Source organism: Paroedura picta, chromosome 3 (genome assembly GCF_049243985.1).
Source record: "Paroedura picta isolate Pp20150507F chromosome 3, Ppicta_v3.0, whole genome shotgun sequence".
NCBI lineage: Eukaryota > Metazoa > Chordata > Lepidosauria > Squamata > Gekkonidae > Paroedura > Paroedura picta.
In genome coordinates this window covers 66,364,936-66,386,060 of record NC_135371.1, presented here as the reverse complement: position 1 = coordinate 66,386,060, position 21,125 = coordinate 66,364,936, and the positions used below count along the sequence as shown (strand labels likewise).

Genomic DNA, 21,125 nt, shown 5'->3' with positions numbered 1-21,125 from the left:
GAGAGAAATAGAGGAAGTCTGAAAGTCAAGAAGGGAGGAATCAGGAAGGAAGGCAGGCAGGCAGGTGGAATGGGAGGGGGGGAAAGAAGGGGGGTGTAGTCACAAGGGGGGCGCAAATTGGGAGGGGTGGCGGGGGAAGAGCATGGGGTAGAGAGGGGTGGGTGTTCGGGGTGGGCGGAGCGGCGACGGATTGTGGGAGCGACTTCTGGGGGGTGGGTGGCGGAAGACAGCAGCGGGTGGGTGGCTGGGTCGGGGGATCTGCAGCGGAGGGGGGGAGCGTGAGGGTGACGGTTGGGGAGGGTGGCCGGGGGAAGAGTGCAGTGCGTGGGAGGCAGCATTGGTGGGTGGGGGTGTTGGGGGGGGTGTGGGGGTGTTGGGGGGTGGGGAAGCTGCGATGGAGAGGTGGCGGTTTGCAGAGGCAATATGGGGGGCGGCGGAAAAGTGAGGTGGGTGAGTGGGTGTGGGGGGGCAGCAGCGGGGTGGGAGGACCCCCCCCAGGGGAGAATGGAAGGGTAGGCCACAGGTCAGCTTACCTTGGGTGTAGTGCGCTTCCTGGGCGGGGCTGTTGTGGGGCAGTCTCAGGCAGGTGGCGTCCAGGAGGCAGGCGGGCTTCGTGGGTGGCAAAGAGACAGGGCCAGTGTGTCAGTGATGTGTCGGGGCTGTCCGTTTGCCGGGGCCGAAGGCTCCTTTGGCAGGGCCCTGCTCCTTTCCCACCCTCTCCCTCCCCGCCCAATGTCCCTGCCTCGCCGGCAGGAAAGAAGCAGGTCCGCTGCGTCTTTGTGGCGGCGGCCCTGCTCCTTTCCTGGTGGCGAAGCCTCTCGCCAGGCAGTCCAGGGCGGGCCAAGTGGCCAATTGGCCCCAGAGTGACACTCAGAGGAGACAATCAGGAGTTTCACGGCTCCTGATTAGCCCCTCCGAGCTTTTATCACGGACTCCCCCCATCCCTTTCTCCTCCCACCTACCCCCTACTGCTTTATTCTTACCGCTCCATAGGAGCAGTTTACAGATATATATATGTCCAGCCTTACACACACACACACACACACACAGAGCATATAAATAATATGTGTGTATGTATGTATAAACTGCAGAATATGTGGACACAGGATACAATGATGTCCATTAGCAGAATGTCTTTAAAAGGGATATTTCCTGCAGATAAGCCTGCAGATTATGAAAGCAGCAAAATTGGGCCACCCACAGACAAAGTAGGAAGTCTCTACATATTGAGAGGATCCTTCTAGGCAGCACTTTCTCAGTCACTATTAGGTAGAACCGCCATGTTCAGAGATAATATACCACTGAAAACAATCGCTGTCAATAAAATAGAAAAACGTTGGCTTTTGTCCCCTTACTTGGACTACTAGGAGCTGGTTAGTCATTGTAGGAAACAGGATGGTAGGTCAGATGGAGCATTGGTTTAACTGAGCAGGGCTCTTCTTATGTCCTGTTGACCACTGAACAAGAATGTTACTTCTTAGCCAGTGTCATATGTGCCACTTGACCCTAGCATCATCAGTGACTTACTATATTCTTTTCCATGTGATTGGTTCCACTTGGACCTTGCCCTCCCTAACTTCCTGTTCTTTCCTGCTGTACCTTATGTTTGCGCATGCTCCATGGTGGACTTCTGGACCCTAAACTGCAGATAGCTTTACATGCTACATGGAAGCTCTGAAGAGTGTGCACAAGTGAGTTGCTTATCCTCTTTCCATGCTTCTTGGACTAGGTAATGTCCAAAGCTGCACAATATGCATAAGGAAATATAAGAGCAGGGTGCAAAACTAAGATTTTTGGACTCATAGATGCTTGGACTCATAGAAAAATGTTGTGCAAGTTGCTTGTACATTCGTCCTTTTTAATAGCATGGATAACATTCAAGCTTTTGTATGCTGCCTTAGTTTTGATCCCGATCAATTTACCTGCCTTTCATGTTTTAGTGTTTGTCTTAACCCTGTTCACTTGCGACCTCTATCCATATTCTATCTTTTCTGCTTAATTAGACCACAAATATGCCCAGGCTTTTTTGGCCTATTTCTGCCAATACATATGCCCACTTCTTTAAAAATCTTAAAAGGAGATACCAGTTTCAATATCTGACAGAATCAGGTTTTCATCATGATGTGAGTAGTGCCTGTAGTTAGGGCAGAAGGTCTCTAATAGCAGGGAACTATTTATTAGCCCTGATTCTTAGCACAGATATTAACTGCATAAGGCCCATCACTTTAGTTTAGAAGCTCGTCTCTTACCATAACAGCCTCTAGGGTTTCAGAGGGAGGTGCAAAATTAATGCATGGTGCACACAGTCTGCAATGATGTGCCTCAAAAAGGCAGTACCCCGATTTTTCATAATAGGATGGAACTTAGCCCTGAGGTATGAAATATTTATATTCTTCTAGCAGTGCAACACCAATTATTCTTGTTCTACTTACCATTTATAGAGCTGTCCAATTTTAACTTTAAATCTTGGTTAATCTTAAAACCCGCCTGCGGCGCCGCGGACTAAATAAAGCCGTAAGGGCTTAGGGGGAGGAGTTAGGGCGGGCTCTGTCCGGGATGAGGAAGGGTGCCGATTGGCCCCTTTCTCTGGACAGACCATTGGCGGGGCCAATCGGCAGGTGCAAAGCGTCTGCCGATTGGCCTCTCCGATTCCCGCCCCACCGCCAAGGGAGAAATTGCGAGCCGCTCACAGCGCAGCTCGCAGTTGCTCCCTTGCTGGCGGCCTGACGCATTGGGAGGCGCAAAGTGCCTCCCACGCGTCAGGCCGCCATGTCCCGCGTGCCAGCGGCCTGCCGACTTGCCGGCCGCGAGATAGTTATCTAGCGCCCGCTGTATTGTGAGTACAGCAGGCTTGATTACTACTCACCAAATATGACCTATGGCAGAGATGTCTGTAGATCAGTTAAAGGGAATGTGGAAGAGAGTTTCCTTTAATTATGTTGAAATTAACTAGGTTTCCCTTAAAGGTCATTTGTTTTCATGTTATGAGAAAGGAAAGACCATAAGCAATTCTTTTCCCCAAGCTTGAGCTTATGAAAACTAATGCTGTGGCAAACTTGTCATGCAATGCATATTCTATATCAGTTTCTTTTTTTGTACGTTCCTTTCTCTGTCATCTACCCCAGTGGTCCCCAACTTGCGGGCCACGGCCCGGTGCCGGGCCACGAAGGCCATGGCACCGGGCCGCGGCTCCCTCTCCCCGCCCCCCCGCAGTAAAAAACTTCCCAGGCCGCAAGCTTGCGGCCTGGGAAGCTTCTTACTGCAGGAGGGCGGGGAGAGGGAATCAGGGCCGGGCCGCGCCCGTGCGGGCCGCGCCTGCGCATTGCGCAAGCGCATGGTGCATGCACGCATGTGCAATGCACGGGCGTGGCCCGATGAGCGGCCCGATGCCCTGCCGGTCCCCAGCCTCAGAAAGGTTGGGGACCACTGATCTACCCAATTCTAATTCTGCCACAATTGTATCGGTGTCAGACTTTTCCACACAGGAGCTGAACTGCTTGTTAAACTGAGTGTTTTCTCCCACCACAAGGTGCTTTCTATCTATAATTTTTCAAATTCTGTCCATTTTGCAAGGAGCTAAAGGCAACATACAACTTTCTTCTCTCTCTCACTTTATCCCCCACAACAACTTTTGGTAGTAGGCAGAGAACATATGTATTTGTATTATAATTCTGTATGGATGTTTAGCATGGCCCATAGGCAAAGTGAAATAATGGAAACTGAAGTCTCTGTCTTTAGGGATAAATGTATAATGTTAGTTTAAAATAGATATACAAATACCACAAAGACATCCTAAAGAATGTGATATTATCTTTAATCCGCTCCTCCTTTCCCGCCCCCCCAAAATGCTCCATCACAATCCCTACTACCTCCCTCGCCCCACAGACCCCTTCCCACCATGCTGCCGCTTCCTACACTACACGCACACACACACAGCCCTTCGGGACTACTCTCCCTCGCCCCCAAGGCCCCTTCCCGCATAGCCACCGCTCCGTCCACTACACAAACTTACACACACACACACGCATAGAACAATCAACCCCCCCTCGCCCTCAGACCCCTTCCCGCCATGCCGCCAGACACCGACCGACACATTACCTATCCCGCTCCGCAACCGTTCTCGCCCTTCCCAACCTCATCCCAACCCTCCCTTTACCCCGCTGGTCGCTGATCACCGCTCACCCCGCGCCTCCTTACCTTTCCCTTCTCCTCTCCTGTGCCGTCCCTTCTCGGACATCCCTCTGGCACTGCGGCTAGGCCGCACGGGCTGCCAGCCACGGCCACGGCCCTAGACTGAGCCAGGCATGCGCGGATTCCCCTGCCCAGCCCCCTGCCCCAGGACTGCCCCACCCCCCTCCACCACGCCTGCGCGCCCTGCCGCACATGCGTTTCCCCTCTCCCCGTTGCTGCGCCGCACCCCCAACACCCCCGGCAAGCTGCACGACTCGCCGTGCTGCCACAGCAGGTATGGATCCCCCCCTGCAAACCCCAAGCGCCCGTACGCGCACACCTGCCTGCCGCCGGCCCGTCCCCTCCCAGCGCCCTCCACCCACCCCTCCCTAGCACTGCCGGCCGCCCTCCCCGACCCTCTACTCCCTTGCCCATTTTTACAAATGGGCTTTATTTCTAGTTATATATATAATTAGGCATATCCTTCACCTTGACCTGGATAGCCTGGGCTACTCCCAATCTCATTATATTGATTGATTGATTGATTGATTGATTGATTGATTGATTGATTGATTGATTGATTGATTGATTGATTGATTGATTGATTGATTGATTGATCGATCGATCTCAGAAGCTAAGCAGGGTCAGCCTTGGTTAGTATTTTGATAGGGGAAATCCAGGATCATTGTACAGAGGAAGGCAATGGAAAAAACACCTGAGACTGTTTCTCACCTTGAAAACCCTATGGGGTTGCCGCAAGTTGACAAAGACCAGATATAAAAAAAGCAAAAGATATATCTGCATAGAGCAAATTAAAGACAAAAAAGACTAGAGAAAGAGATGGCAATCTGGTGGGGCAGGCTTTTATGCTAGTAGGACTAGAAAGCAATGGATTTGCATACAGTGTGTCACTGCTCGGACATGTGCTGAACAGGAAACCACAGTCCAGCCATAAAAAAGATCCTATTTTCAGCTGTCTTCACCTCCACACAGTTAATTCTGAGCTGTCAGCTGTAAGCAAAACATGGACCGCCCCCCCACCCCATCCTTTCATTTTTCTGAAGGCTTTACAAGATTGGCTGTTGAGAAAAGTTACTTGGATCCTTTGACGGGCAAGGACACAGTACAGGGCCAGAGTTGACTTTCTCAATAAATGTATGTGTGGCAGCAATTGAAAGATAATAATTTCCATCATAGTTTATTTGCATTACAATCATAGACAGTGTTAGAAGTCAAGCCAGCAGAGCTTGGCAGTGTGTAGGAATCTGGGTCACGAGCTCCCCTAGGACATAGTGAAATACCTCATCCTAACCTGACACTGCGTCTACTGGGACAGAATCTATCTTTTTCTACCATCCTTACCCCATGGGCTGAAGATCCACCTATGTGGAGCAAAAAAGAATAGCTCTTATTCTCTGGTAACATCTACTAAATATGGGCTGGCTATCTGCCATGGGCCTAAGTGGTACAGACTATTTTATTGTTGGAATATACATAATTGAGTCGAATATTAAGAGTGTCCTGCAATGTCCTGCAGAGGGCATTGGAGGAGATGTGTATTTAACATAGTTAGAATATAGTTAGAATAGGAACTTGCAGATCATTTTAAAATTATCTCCTCCAGTGTCTTTATTGGCTCACTGAGGGCTTTCTGCTCCATTGAGCATACTTCCTTCCTGCTTGCCTCCAGAACAGCAGTTGAACAGAAGAATGACTGCAGATGACTGTTAGTTAGGTCTGCGTCTCTCACTCTCATTTCTCTACAAAGTAGCTTCTCTTCTGAATAGAGACTATTTTATTCTTTAATCAGCCTGGTGCTGTACACGTTCACATATTTAAACTCTGAAGACAGTCACCATGTGTGGGAACAGTTAAGATGCGTGGAGGACTGCTGCCATGGTAACCTTCCCCTTTGGGGACATGACTGGAACAGTATTACTGGCTTCTGTAGTATGGAATGTAGAGTTTTGGCTTCTGTTCCCAGCATCACAACTGACTTTTTAAATGTGTGTGTGTGTGTGTGTGTTTTGGCAAAGCTCTTTATCATTGTCTGGTTTTGTCTTACGGCATTGTCCTGACCAAAAGCTGTGGGCTAATTAGTTAACTAATAATTAATTGCTCTGTACAAACCTTAGCTTATGCACTGTTTCTGCAGGCATAAGGACTTCCACCCGCAGGTCATGACTTTTGTGACTCCTGCTTCCTATTGCAGCCCAAAGTGCCCCTTGAAATCTTTGGGGGTCTCTTCTCCCTCAAAAGCAAGATTTCAGGGGACATTTCAGGCTGCTGTGGGAGGAAAGAACTGAAAAAGTCATGCTTTGTGGGCAGATGTCCTTATGCCTGTGGAAACTTTATGCAGTTCAAACCCACCGTCTTGCAAGGCCAGAGCATATGGCTTCAAGCTCCTTTAAAGTAGAGATTTTGAAAATGTTCAGCAGTGACAGCAATTAGTATTCTTTCTGCTTAGCACCATTCAGAAAATGAGCCCTCATCTGGTAAAAATAGAGATTCCCATTTTGTAACACTGAAATTAATTTTTTATCATCTTGAGTAAAAACATCTCTCAAGGTGCTTTTTGTGTGAATTAGCTGCTGTCTGTAGTGGGGAACCTCTTGCCACTTAACACTATTGATGCTGCAAGTTGATTTTACACCCTACTGATTTACGTCCCGAAAGCAATATGGTGCTAGACCCTGTGTCCTGGGCTCTTCATGCTCAACACTAAATATATATAATTTGTTCTCCAAAGAGCTGTGGCATTTCTGTCTTTCACCTGGAAACAGCAGCTTACAGCTCCCTCCTAGCAGTGCTGAGTATTGCTAACTTTCACACCTGCACAGGAAATGTGCAGTCGTCTTGCATCTCAATGATCCTTTCCTGTTTCCTACAGATCAGCTGTCTGTGTCCCTTTCATGTGTTGTTAGCATCTGTTTCCAGTTCACTTGCCTAGAATATTACTTACTGAAGGGAAACTGTGCTTCATCAGAATGATGCCTGGAAACATATTTTAGTTCTTACCTAGACTGCTTCCCCTCACCAAGCAGTTAAGCATTTACTACAAGAGGCATAGTGGCCAGTTTAATGGCAGAAAGCGAAGAGGAACTAAAGAGCCTCTTGATGTGGGTGAAGGAGGAGAGTGCAAAGGTTTGCTTGAAACTCAACATCAAGAAAACAAAGATCATGGCATCCGGCCCTCTCAATTCATGGCAAATAGACGGGGAAGAAATGGAGATAGTGACAGATTTTATTTTCCTGGGCTCCAAGATCACTGCAGATGGGGACTGCAGCAAAGAAATTAAAAGACGCTTGCTCCTAGGGAGGAAAGCTATGGCAAATCTAGACAGCATCCAAAAAAGCAGAGACATCACCCTGCCAACAAAAGTGCGTCTAGTCAAGGCTATGGTATTCCCAGTTGCAATGTATGGCTGTGAAAGTTGGACCATAAGGAAGGCTGAGCATCAAAGAATTGAGGCTTTTGAACTCTCGTGCTGGAGAAGACTCTTGCGAGTCCCTTGGACTGCAGGGCGAACAAACCGGTCAGTCCTAGAGGAGATCAGCCCTGACTGCTCCTTAGAAGGCCAGATCCTGAAGATGAAACTCAAATACTTTTGACAACTCATGAGAAGGAAGGACTCCCTGGAGAAGAGCCTAATGCTGGGAGCGATCGAGGGCAAAAGAAGAAGGGGATGACAGAGAATGAGGTGGCTGGATGGAGTCACTGAAGCAGTCGGTGTGAACTTAAATGGACTCTGGGGAATGGTAGAGGACAGGAAGGCCTGGAGGATCATTGTCCATGGGGTTGCGATGGGTTGGACATGACTGCGCACCTAACAACAACAAAAGTGGCCAGTTATCCCTTATGGTAGCAGCCCCCAATGTGACACCCATATTGGCGGTATAGAAATCAAAATTAAATAAATAAATAAATAAATAAATAAATAAATAAATAAATATTGTCCTGCTTCCTGACCCTTTCCATAATCTTAACATATTCCGTAATCTTAACATATTTCAAATTCCATTTGTCTCTGTGTTCTCATTTGCACCATTCACATTCCCTCTTTTTCTACTCTTCCTTTGTCACCTTCCATGTACCTTCCTTCCCTCTTTTTCTTTTCCAGCTACTTCCCATGACGTTTAGGCTGCAGTTGCAGCTTAAAAGGTAACGGTCACTGGAATTCACAGCTTGATTCCTTTGTTAAGGGTATGTATTTGCTTGAACAGCTACAGTAGTAGCAGAAAAGAGCAAGGGAGGAACTCCTGCTATAAGAAGTGAAAACATTGGTAAGATTGGGCAGACAATATCATTACCAGAATGTTTTCTTGGCCCCATATGACAATTTAAGCTTACCCACTTAGCACCTACTACTTGGAACTCCATGGCAGCCATTTGGAGATAGAACCCTTCTTTAAACTTCTATAAATGCTCACAAGCTCCACAAAATTGGTGACCAGATTTATGACATAGCAAAGGGGGGAGGCTGAAGCCAAACAGCAATTCATACTGCTTGCTCTGTTTGTTTTATTGGCATTTGGATCTAGTATTTGTCTGGCGCCCATCCTGGAAATCCTAGGAGGCTGGCAATCATTCTGAGCTGTGGAGGTCACAAATTTATCCTGTCCCATTCAGGGCAGTAGACGTTGTTTCAGTGAATACAGAGAAAGTGTGGTCTATAATCATAAGTTTACATGGCATCTTGTATGTCCATGCTATGTGATGGAGGCCAGAGTACAACTGAATTCATAATTTCTGGAAGTATTCTGGAATAATTATGTCATAGCAAAAACACGTCATTTCCCCAGATGAACAGCTTGAGGAATTATCTTGGAAAAAAGAAGGAAATTCTGTAAATGGTAAGAGATTTTGTACTCAGATCAGTGGAGCTGATATGAAAAAGAAATCATAACCTGGATGCTTTTGTCTTCTTTTCAGTCTGCTAACTAGCTACTTAATTGGGTTGTAGCTAAAATAAATTGCTGTTGTTTAATCAGACTGTAATGGCACTGTCATTCTTACAAGACAGCTGGACTGAGGCAGGTCAGTGTCACTGGTGTTGCTTGATCTCACCACATAGTTTGATGTGGAAGACCATGAGCTTCTTGCTTTCTGCCTTGTTGATGTGGAGATATGAGGAACTGCCCTTTGTTTCTCAACGGCTGCGGTCAGAGAGTCTGAGCGAACCAAGCTCACCTCTGCCAACTCCCTTATGGAGTTCCACAGGGTGCAATCTTCTCCCTGACATTAACATCTTCATGTGCCCTCCCATCCAGCTAGTCTGAAGCTTTGACCTTGGATGTCATCAACATATTCTGTCTCTTGATGGGCGGTCACCCAGATGCCCTTTGAGTACATTGGTCCAGTGTTTGCATATGATGATGGAATGGCTCAAAGCAAGACACCTTAAACTGAACTCTTCAAAGATGTAAGTTGCACAATCAGCCAGAAAGTTGAGAGCAACCTTCAATGCCTCCTTTAACAATGGAGGCTCAGGTCACGAAGGTAGCACAGCTGGTGTTTTCCCATCTACACCAAGCGAGACTACTTGCACCTTATCTTGCCCTGGAACACTTGGCCACTGTGATCAACATGATGGTCACCTCCAGACTTAATATCTAAAACTTGCTCTATGCTGGCCTACCCTTGACCCTGCTCTGGAAATTACAGCTGGTGCAAAATGCAGCTGTTCTCACTCAAACACCATGGAGAGCCCATATAAGACCAAACCGAGGCAGTCGAGTGCCAGATCCGTTTCAAGGTCTTATGTGGTCCAGGCCCTGCATATCTGAGGGACCACCTTTCTGAATATGCTCCTCAGAGAGGACCGACCAACTGAAGATCCCTGGCTCTAAATAAATATGTTTGGCCTCAACAAGAGCCAGGGCTTTCTTGGCCCTGACTTCTGCTTGGTGGAATGAGCTCCCTGAGAACATCAGGGCCCTGATGGAGCTTCCTAAATTCCGCAAATGACACCTTACCACTGGGCCTATGGTTGAGGCTAACACTTACCAGTCCTCCCTCTTCTCATCTCCCCTTTCATCCTGACTCCACCAGCTTGGTTCCCTGCTAATTAGGTGAACTACAAATATTAAATAACTGGCAGTAGGCAAATATTTATTTTTATAATTTGAACTGGTTTTTATGATAAGTGTGTATTTTATTCTATAAATATACCACCCTGAGACAGCCAGTTTGAGAAGGGCAGTATATAAATAATCAGAAAATAAACAAATAAATAAATAAAGTAGAAAACCAAGTCTGAATCCTGGATAGGAGCTTCATTACTTGTTGGAGTACAACTACCAATGTCAGGCCCAATTCTTCTGCCCACCAGTGCAGCCACAATAGACAGCAATGCCATATATGAGTATCTGCAAGAACCCTAGCACAGTAGGAAAGGTTGCTGGTGATTGTCATCACCCATCATTGGGGTCCTTATCAAGGAACAGAAAGTTTGTCTCCCTATCTAGGGCAGCCTTAGAGATGTTTTGGGATTGAAGACAAGGAAATGACCTTTGTGAGATTTGAATAGAGAGGAAACAGTAGTTGTTCAAGTAATGCTAGTCTGGAAGCTGCTAAACTCCTTTTTCACCTCTTATTATGCATTTCTTTTGGTTTCTTGCCTAGTTGCCTGAAGCAGGGGGAGGAGATGGATATAGGAATCAGCTGGTCATGGGAAACGAGCAACTTAATTTGGTCTTTTTGGAGAGGAGGACAGGGTGTATTACAGCTCTCTGCTGGAAGTGGCTTTTGCTGGGTGAGCACTAGGATTCTGCTGCGGCTGGGTGGCAAAAATGGTGAGGGAGATTCAGAAGCAAGGCCCCATGTTAGCATTCACATGTTATAATAATAGTGCTCTTATGTTGGTGATCTCAGCTGTCATTATTTGAAGTTGAGGAGAGCTGCATTTCACTGCCAGAAAGTGACTTGGAAAGATTTTTAGCCAGATCTCCTCAGGGGGTAGTGGGAAAAAATAAATAACTTTTTTGTGAATTTGTATTTGATTTCTTTTGACAGCATTGGGATTCCACTTGTCTCTGAATCTCCATGGCAACAGCACAGGCCTCTCATGTGACCTGTGACCCTATCAGTTGTCTCTCTGAACCTTATTCTCTGGACTCTGAACCTGACAACGACTTCAACATGGGCAGTGTGGGCAGCCTTGTGGAGAAGCAAGATTTCTCACCAGCTACACTAGGAAGTCTGCGAGGAATGCGTCAGCCAGATGGGTTGCTCCGAAAAGGCATGTCACAGCGTGAAGTCTTTGGCTACTTACATGGAGGAAAGAGAGACACTCGGGCTGAGAAGAAGCACCAGTCATCTGTTGGAGGGTTTAAGCGAGATTATGAGAGCGATCGGGAGAATCAATCTCCTGAGCGGTATTTCCGAGACAATCAACGTGGAGCAGATTTTTCCAAGAGCTCTCTGCCTGAACGTGGACGTTTTGATAAGGTGAGGGAGATGGTGGTATGGAAATAGTAAGGAAGGGAGCATCTCTTGAAAGAGTGATAAGAAATATGGACAAGGTGTATTTTCACCAATTTCCCATTGATCTGTTCTGTATCTATATGTAGTAATTGTATAGTATTTCTGAGCTTATGTCTTGTTAATGCAGAAAGCCTCTAGCTTCACAGAAAATCCAGTTGTGTATGATGTGCAGAGGCAGCCCTATGTCCTAGAATTACATTTAAGCAGTGGGAAAAAATAAAGAAAAAATTAACTAGCTTATGGCTGCTGTGCAGCATATCTGTCCCCACAGCCATAGCCCCTGGGTACTTGTACCAGCCCAAAGGTAGACCTTCACATGCTCCTGCTCCAGCAAGCATCATTTGAATTAATAGCTGTGTACAAACTGCCACGTTGAAGCTAGTTGTAGCTTGACCTTCCCAGTGCTGACAGGAGAGCTGTCCAAGAGCCATCTGCATTACCACAGTGGACCTTAGGGGTGTTTCTCTATTTCAGTACTGAGGACTGACTGGCAGACTCAGAAGCAGTGTGTGATTCCACTATGCTGTGTTTAGTATGTGTATCACACTGCTTCTTGAGTAAGCCTGGAGGAAATAGTCTCAGTGCAGTGTGCCTGAGAGTTGAGGGCTCTGTGTGAGCTGGCCAACAACCTCTCTGGCACTGAAATAGAGACTTGTCATGGTGCTGCTGATTAAGCAGCAGGAAGTAGTGGTTTTAAAATTGTCACAAGCGCACAATGCACAGCTTCTGTCCCTTCTAACATGAGAGAAACTATTTCCTTTGGGATGTTTTCTCTTTTCCTGTTGAGGTTGCCCTCCTGCATCTTCACTCTATAGATGGGATCATTCCTGGTAAATTGCTTCAGAGGATGGAATTGAGCTTACAGCCCTGTTTAGTCTCCCATGTCAGAGGAGGTGGCGGTCCCAGCTTTAGCAAGTTAACAGCTGAAAGAGGTTGATATAAGGGTTTTTTGGGGGGGGGGCAGGGAGGTGGTTAACAGACATGGGATGAGTAGGCCAACTTTACAGTCTATGGCAGGAACATGTTGATCTGAAGGACAGTTACATGGAAGAGCACAAAAATGCATCCTTTGCTGCTCCAGAGGACAAGATTAGGCTGGATTTCAGTTGACCATTAGAAGAAAATTCCTAATGGTAAGGATAATTTGATAATGATAGTGGGCTCTCCTCCAATGAAAGCCTTTCAAGCAAATGATGGATACCCATCTGTCAGGAAGACTTGGCATAAAAATTTCTGCTTTGAACAGGAATCGAGTAGATGGCCCGTAAGGCCCCAGCCATCTCTGGAACATTTTGATTCCTCCCTTTCTTGCTCTGCTAAGCGTCACTAGAGTGAGACATTTGCTAATGGCTTTTGTGTTTTCCAGTGTCGAATCAGGCCATCAGCCTTCAAGGTCATGTCTGGGAAGAACTTGTTGTCCATGCAGGGACTGTCATCATCAAAAGGACAGAAGCTGTCAAAGAGCAATGGGAGTCTGCATACACTCTTGACCCAGAGCAGCACAGGCAATTCCTCACAACGTGGCCCACTACGCAGCCATTTGCTGCACACCATCAGCCTGGACGAGGGCTCCAACTCCATCCAAAGCTTTCCTACATACAACACTCGCTTCAAACCAGCCCCAAGCCAGTTTAGTGCTTCTGTAGGCCACATCAATCACATTGGTGGTTCCTTAGACAGGGCTTCACGAGGGCCACGGGATGCTTTGGCTGTAGAGAAAGCACCATTATCCTGTAAGAGCTTGAGCCGGCTGCAGAGTTCAGGGGAACCACCTCCTCCTTATGAGCCCACATACTCTCTGGAAGATGTAGTAAAGCAGCTTGAGGACCGACTGAGTGAGAAGGGCCTGGAACTCCGCCAGCTTACAAGGAACTTAAATGTGAATGATGACCCCTTTGCACAGGTGAGTAAAATTCCCACATGGCCATCACTGAGCACCTGTTTATCATTTTTGCCTCTGCTTTATCCTCCGTTTCGAAAACTCTCCATCCCTAATTTTCATCACTTTCATCCATGTTGCCCTTCACCAAGGCTTCTAAATAACCACTTGTCTGGCTACTTGTGTTTCAAGAATTGCCCCAAGACAACCAAGCTGGGAAGCTTTGTGGATTTGGAAGAGTTCTTCTTTTCTTTTCAGGCTTTTAATGTGCCACAAATTACTGACATGGACATGTGTGGGCAGGTGGGTTAGTAGAAATGTTGGCAGGCTCCTCCTTCATGTCTGCCTTCTACTCCAGGAAACATTTTTAGTAAAAATACTTGTGGGCTTAGTCTGTTTTCTGTCCCACTCCCACCCTGAACAACTGCTTCTGGCCTAATCCCTAAACCCACTTTCAGTTTCTTGTGGTATGTAATCCACAATGCAGACCTTGGAATGCATTGCCATAAGAGAAGATGTCTGTGACTCCCCTGAGTAGTTTTATAGTCGCCTGTGTGTGAGAGGGAAGAGCAGTGTGTGTTGTATCGATGGTGTTTTGCAGGGCCATATTGCACTTTGTATTAATGTATGCTGTACTGTTTATGAGGGAAGGTCAGCTTGTAAAATAACCTTCCGAACAGGTTTACTACTTGGTACCAGCTCACAGATGCTTACTATTTGTTCTACCCACACTACACCTCTATATGTGATTTGTGTGGCCACAAAGAATGGCATTTTGAAAAGTATTTCAGCTTAATTGCCTAGTGAAAAAAGGAGTTGGTTTTTATACCCTTTTTACTATTTGAAAGAGTCTCAAAGTGGCTTGCAATCACTTTCCCTTCCTCTCCCCACAACAGACACCCTTGTGAGGTAGATGGGGCTGAGAGAGCTCTGACAAAACTATTACTAGTCCAAGGTCACTAGTTCAAGGCTGCATGTGGAGGAGTGGGGAATCCAACCCAGCTCTCCAGATTAGAGATCGCCTCCCTTAACCACAACACCACAGCAGGCTGTGTGGTCATTCATATTTCCTGAGTTCGTTCAACTTACCCATGTATTTGTCAGTGTTTATTTTGCTCCTTCCAAGGAACCCAGGACGGCATATACGGTTCTCCCTCTCATGCGAGGTAGGTGAGACTGAGAGGGGTGATGAGCTCAAGCTTACCAAATGAATTTCATTGTGGATGTCTGAACATGGCTCTCCTGGGTCCTAGTTCAAATTGCTAACGCTTACATAAGACTGGCTAATGATGCTTTATCACCCTTTCTGTTTTGTTTTAAAAGCGCCCCTTTTTTGCTGATATGAGAAGTATAATCAGGTGAAGGAAAGAATGGTACAGGTTATAGTCTAAGAATACAAACTGAGCTATTGCTGCCACCAGTGTGTGCCTTCTCCCTGTCAAAGGACCACTGGCAGACCATGACATCCCTGTAGATATGAACTATGGTCCTGAGTTTAATTTGACAGTTCTGATTTTTCTTCACCCTGCAGTGATCTCAGCCAGTGTTTTATTTCTCTACCCGTGAACAACTGGGCAGTAACTTCACATGAATATTAGAAAGCTGCTCCTTTTCCATTTTAAACAGGCATGCAGACATCTATCATCTGTAACTGCTCCACGGGAGCGGTATTAATTCCCTAAGGGCCCTTGGGGCGGGCCCTGTCTGGGATGGGGAAGGGCAGCCATTGGCCCCTTCCCCCCGGGACTGACAACCGGAGGGCCCAATTGCCAGGCGCAAAGCCCCTTGGCCCCTGACTGATGAATTGGCAGGCGCAAGGCGCCTCCCGACCCGCCCTCCTTGCCCCACCGCCGCCGTTACCCTGTGAACAAGCAAGGTAGGCGGCGGCCCAGGCGGCCCCTTGAGCTTCGGCCCGGCAAAGGGGCAAGCTCCAGAACCGGCAGGGAAGTTGCTGGGCCCGCCAAGCTTCGGGGCAGCAAAGGGACAGCCCTACCGCGGTGCAGCCACAGTGGGGCTGCCCCTTTGCCACCCCAGAAGTTCTGGACACGGCCGGGAGCCTGGCGGGGGGGGGGACAGCCCAGGAGGCAGGTGTGGGGCACCCCCCAACAGCCTCTTCACCTCTCCCCCTCCTACCCCCTCCTACCCCCCTGCCACGTCCTCTCACCTTTCCCATTTCCCTCTCTCTCCCCCTTCTGTCTCTCTCTCTCTCTCTTTCTCTCCCCCACACTCCACCGCCCCTTCCCCCCCAAACACCCACCCATCTCTACCTCAAACTCTTCCCCCCGATTCCCCCCTCACCCACCCAGCAGGCCCTTCACCCCCCCTCCTTCCCCGTGCCCTCACCCCTTTCACTTTCCTCCCTCCCTCCATTTCTCTCTCTCCTTTCTGCCTCTCTTCTCTCCCTCTCGCTTGCTTACTTTCTTTCTCTCTTCCTTTCTTCCTTCCTTCCTCCTATCCATCCATCCACCCATCCCTTTATCTCCCCACACTGAGGCGGAGGGGCCACCTACCACACACACTGCCCACTAGCACCCGCTGTATTGTTTCTACAGCGGGCTTACTTTCTAGTACATATATAATCAGGTTAAATATATAAGTAGCTCCCTTGTTCTGAAACAGGCTATAGTACATCCTGTCCTGTCTAAAGGATACCATGTATTAAGCCTAGGACCTTCAGCACACAGAAGAGTAAACCCAACAGCCTTTTCCTGACAGAAGTGGATTTGCCGTCCCTGGAAGGACTGGGCATTTTGGTGTGGGAGAGCTCTTTCACTAACACTGTTGATTCTCCACTTGAGCCTGACCTTCATGTCTCCTCCATAATTTATTTTTTGTTTTCATAGATGTTTGAAGACAAACAGCGATTGTGGATGGAGGAGCTGGAAGAGCTGAAGCAGATGTACGTGGCCAAGTTGCAGCAAGTAACACAACAGGCCCAGCGCACCCAGCGGGCGCTTCAGCTGCAACTGTATAAGGCACAGCAGGAAAAAAAGCGATTACAAGAAGAGCTGGAGCATCAGCAGAGTCAGTGTGAAGAGCTGAGGCAACGACAGCAGCAGGCAGAGCGTCTCAGTCCCAAGCTGGAGGAGACCAAGTGGGAGGTGAGGATGAAGAGGATCCGCAAAAGGAGCAGCACCCCTACATGCACACTTAGTCCTTCTCCCTTGTGATTCTGGCTGCTGGTGCCTTCTACAAGCACAGAGGAGTGGGGGTGGGGAACCAAAATCAAACAAAGCCAATGAGATGCAGAATACCTTAACAGGTATTGTTGGAAATGTTTCATAGAAACACCAAATACACTTTCATAGACATTCTACCCTATTATTAGGGAAATGGACCTCTTCTGCATTCCAGGAATGTTCAAAATTATTATTCAAACTAGAAACAAAGCCCATTTATAAAAATGAGCATGTTTGGGGTTGGGGGGTGAAGCGTCAGCTGTGGCCGTAGGGCAGGGCGCGGCAGAGCAGGGGCGCAGAGCAGGCTCTCGGTGGCAGAGGAGGAATGCGGCGTTGACACCGCGGGGCCGGTGGGTTGCAGCGAGGCCCGTCTTGGGGTAAGTGTTGGCGCACGGGCTGTTAGTGGGGGCCGAAGAGCAGGGAGCACAGAAACGAGGACGGCTGACTCTGGAGACGGCCGACTCGCCAGAGCGCTCCTCCAAGGACGGGCCAAGTAGCCAATGGGGAGCCACGTTGTGCGCGGCTCCCCATTGGCCACTTGGCCCTTGAGTGCCACTGGGAGTGGCTTCGCGGCTCCTGATTCGCCCCTCCAAGTTTTTATCACGGACAGGGCCCACCCACTCTCCTCCCCTTTAGGGCTTAGCGCTTTATTTATACCGCTCCGCTGGAGCAGTGTAAAGATGTAATACAGTTTGAGAAGCCTTTAAAAAAAATTGTAGTAAATCAATGTGGGAATGTTATAAATAACTCGTATGCTTAAAACATATGTATGTTTTTGTAGATTCCCAAGATAAAGATTAATGGGGAAAGTTACCAAGTTGAGAATTTTCTGTGAAATAATTGCTTTGTATTATGTGGATTTTTCCTAAACATATAGTTCTTCAAGACACTATAGTCTGCCTCTCAACAAAGTTCCTGAGGTTATGCATGGGATTGCTGATGTTCAAACTGCCCCCATCTAAGAAAGTAGGCAGGGTGCCAGTGATAATTAATTCCCTTGTGTCTTTGTGAAGCAGATTAGCTTTAGCTAAATAGCATTCTTAGGTAACTGGGAAAGTGACTAGGACTGCTGCACATGACTTACCCAGCTAAGCAGCCAGGTTTCAATCAAGTTATAGCAAAGTCTCCTTGAGTATGTTCATTTCCCCCTCGGAACCTTTTCTTTTTGTTTCTGAGAATTCTTATTGTTCAATTGATTCCAGTGTGGCCACAACTCTGGTATTCAGAAATATTTCAGCTTTCCAACTTTTGCTGCTTCAATGGATCATCAGTTCTCCCTTTTTAGCCTAGTTCCCTATTCTCACTATGTAATCTTTTGGCAGGTTTGTCAGAAGACTGCAGAGATTTCATTGCTCAAGCAGCAAATCCGAGATACCCAGGAAGAGATGACCCAGAAACTAGGTGAGATCTTCAGCTTGAAGTCCCAGCTGCGGGAGGCCCGAACAGAGCTGCAAGTCAAGGATTCAAAACTGGTACACCTGGGGGACTCTTTGCAAGCTTTGCCAGAGCACGGTTCACCCCTTCCTCCAAAGGACTCCCCAATACAAGCATGCCAGGACTTTTTGGGGTGTGAAACGGATGATTCCAAAAGCAGGGGAATGCAGGGGGAAAGTGCAGAAGGTCCAGAGTGGCTATGGGCAGAGCTGCTGCGGGAGAGGCACCAAGCTCAGCTACAGGCTGCAAACTTTGAGCAAGAGCGCAAAACCTGGCAACAGGAGAAGGAAAAAGTCCTGCGCTATCAGCGGGAGATTCAGGCCAACTACATGGAGATGTATCACCGGAATCAGGCCCTGGAGAGGCAGCTCAGTGAATTCCGGCAGCTCCAAGCTGAAACCAGGGGTATCAACTCGGAGTCGCCTTGGATTGAGAGAGTTGAGTCCTCGAAGATCTGAAAAGACTATATGGTAGAGGCCCTGTGCTCATAAGGTTCAAGAGGCTACACTGCATCATGTTCCCATAGGAACTGGTACAGGAAGTTGTTAAACTAAGGGGCTTGTCAGTCTGGCCAAGAAATTTACTCGTGATCTACGTGGTCACTATAAGTCAGCTACAACTTGACAGCACTTTACACACACACAACACGTAGGCACTGGCCTCCATTTCTGTAACCATTAGCATTTTGGATTTTGCAGATTGTTGCCATACCTAGCATAAAGGCCTAGCATCACATCTGGCCTTTTTAGGCCTTCTGGGGGCAGTATTCTTTCCTAATGTGCCCCCTCTTGTGGTCACATTGGGACCACCTTTCAGGATGGAGTATTTGTTCTTGTGGAATGGCCATGACTGTTGAGGGCTGAAGCCACCATTGATAACACCTATTAGGGAAAACCAATGAGGAATGTTTATAGGGTTGTAGTACCCTGTCTTTTTATAGCTTGCCAGTTGGCCTGTTGTACACAGAAGGAAAAATTGACGGCAAACCCTCTTCAGCATGGTAAGCTTCGGCATGCCCTATACAATTTTATTTTCTCTCCATCTGGTTTGTCTTTATACTTTGCCTAATTTTAAAGCTCCAAATGTGACCTGGTTGTGTGTGCCTTGTATTGTAAATGACTGAGAATATCTCTGCGTGCTTGTCTCCAGAATGTGAAAAATTCAAGCACAACAATTGGCATTATAGGTCTATGAAACAAAATCAATGAAGGCCAAGACTCTTGGGCTCATCCACCCCAAAGGCCTTAGGCCAATGCCATGTGCTTGGGCTAGTTTTTCCGTGGGCAATGAGAAAGTGACTATTTGGGGTTATGGGCATCTTCCGTTTGGTTGCTGCTTGGTGCCCCAATTCTGGATTTGAAGGTTCTAGCTGGAGTTATGAGCCATAAAGTAGAAGTTCTTCCTGGCAACTCCTTGAATAAAAATCTTACACTTCCAGTTCCATGACTGATGCTTTCTCTTTCTGCTCATGGCACACTGCTCATTCACACTCTAGAATGGATTTTTGCAAAAGATTATATGAAATCTAAAGTTATTCTGCAATCCTTGCAGTTTTCACAAGCAAAGTCAGCCAGCACTGTAGGACATGGGGTCATGTAGATAACAAGAAGTTAAAATGGTAGAAGTGCTGAAAGGGAGGTTTTACAATGCATCTTAAAAAAACAAGAAAAGTGACCATAAGATCCTATAGTGGCAGTAATCCGAGAAAAGGTTATTCATATCCTGTTTTTATCCCAAAAGGGGACCCAAAGAGGGTTACTATACAAAAAATAGAGAGGAAGGAAGGAAGAAAGGAAGAAAGAAAGGAAGAAAGGAAGAACAGATGGGGGGAAGCTTTTGGAATGCAGAGCAGGTCATTCTCGCTGCTAGCAAATCTTCCTTGCGGAGCTAAAGTAAGGACCTCAGGCTGGGAGCCCTATCCCTTCCACTGCCCTGCCCTGGTGAATGTGATGTAGTGGTTGGAGTGCTGGGAGACTCCAATTCAGATCCTTACTCTGCCACAGAAGTTTGCTGGGTGACCTTGGGCAGTCACTCTCCCTCAGCCTAACCTCTCACAAGGCTGTTGTAAGGATAAAATGGAAGAGGGGAGACTGCTGTAAGTAGCTAAGGAGAAACAAATTCAGACATATCTTACTCAGCTGCTGCTAGCCAGCTAACAGGGTCTTCTCTAACTGCAGCTTCTCTCCCAGTTTTACAAAAGTTCTTGCTGGTAAGGGCAGTGTGAGGTTGAACTATCCTCCTGATCCCAGTTAGGCACACCTACCTTGGCATGTAGGATCAAGATGTGAGCTGTATAAAGGTATAGAAATGTATCATGCCTGTGAAATAAGTGAATTTAAGAATGGTAGTGATAAGTTGGGAGGGAACCTGGCATGGTATAGCCTGATTGTGTCAATTCTCAGAATCTAACCAGGGTTAGTACTTGGAAAGGAGGCCACCAAGGAAGGTTCTACAGAGGAAGGCAATGGCTAACTGCCTCTGCTTCTCATTTACCATGAAATCCCCTTGCTGGGGTTGCCATAAGTCCGCTGCAACTTGACAGTACTTTACACATACACAGAGCAGTAAGTTAGTGAGGCCTTCTGCAAGGCTATGGTATCTCCATCCTTATTCACCCCAGAGGAGAACATTGTTCCAGTAATTGAGGGAGTGAAGCTAAAGTCCTGTTTTTGTACATTCCCAGTGCAAATATATTAAAGCATGTTGTTTTTGGACTGCCAGAACCCAATATAGTGCATTAATCCTGGAAAGCTCTCTTTAAAAAATGTTGTATGATCTTGCTGTGACAATTCTTCAGATATATATGGGGTTCTGGTTGAAAGGAGTCCTGTGGCACTCAGCTGCACCACTTGCTTTTTCTCCAGGATCCCTGCTGCAATAGGTAGCCTGGTTGGTTTTTACCATCAATACCATGCTTGGAGGCTAACCATGGTAGTATTGCTGTCTGTAGCAATCCATTTTCTACATCAGAAAGCAG

At 47.2% G+C, this 21,125-nt stretch overlaps 1 protein-coding gene across 5 annotated transcripts in view; it reads left to right on the top strand.

The window, feature by feature from the left end:
* The window catches only part of N4BP3 (NEDD4 binding protein 3), a 38,685-nt gene extending 17,814 nt beyond the window's left edge, over nt 1–20,871 (top strand). The window contains exons 2-6 of one of the 5 annotated variants that reach the window (XM_077326183.1): nt 9,442–9,593; nt 11,186–11,620; nt 13,023–13,559; nt 16,379–16,636; nt 18,037–20,871. In XM_077326183.1, the coding sequence (XP_077182298.1) occupies nt 11,216–11,620; nt 13,023–13,559; nt 16,379–16,636; nt 18,037–18,606 (1,770 nt within the window). In that variant the 5' untranslated portion in view covers nt 9,442–9,593; nt 11,186–11,215 and the 3' untranslated portion in view covers nt 18,607–20,871. Of the gene's footprint in view, nt 1–1,537; nt 1,692–9,005; nt 9,025–9,441; nt 9,594–10,340; nt 10,926–11,185; nt 11,621–13,022; nt 13,560–16,378; nt 16,637–18,036 lie in introns of those variants that run through there. The other 4 variants (XM_077326186.1, XM_077326184.1, XM_077326185.1 and 1 more) reach the window with 4 other exon arrangements.
* Nucleotides 20,872–21,125: the final 254 nt, after the last annotated feature.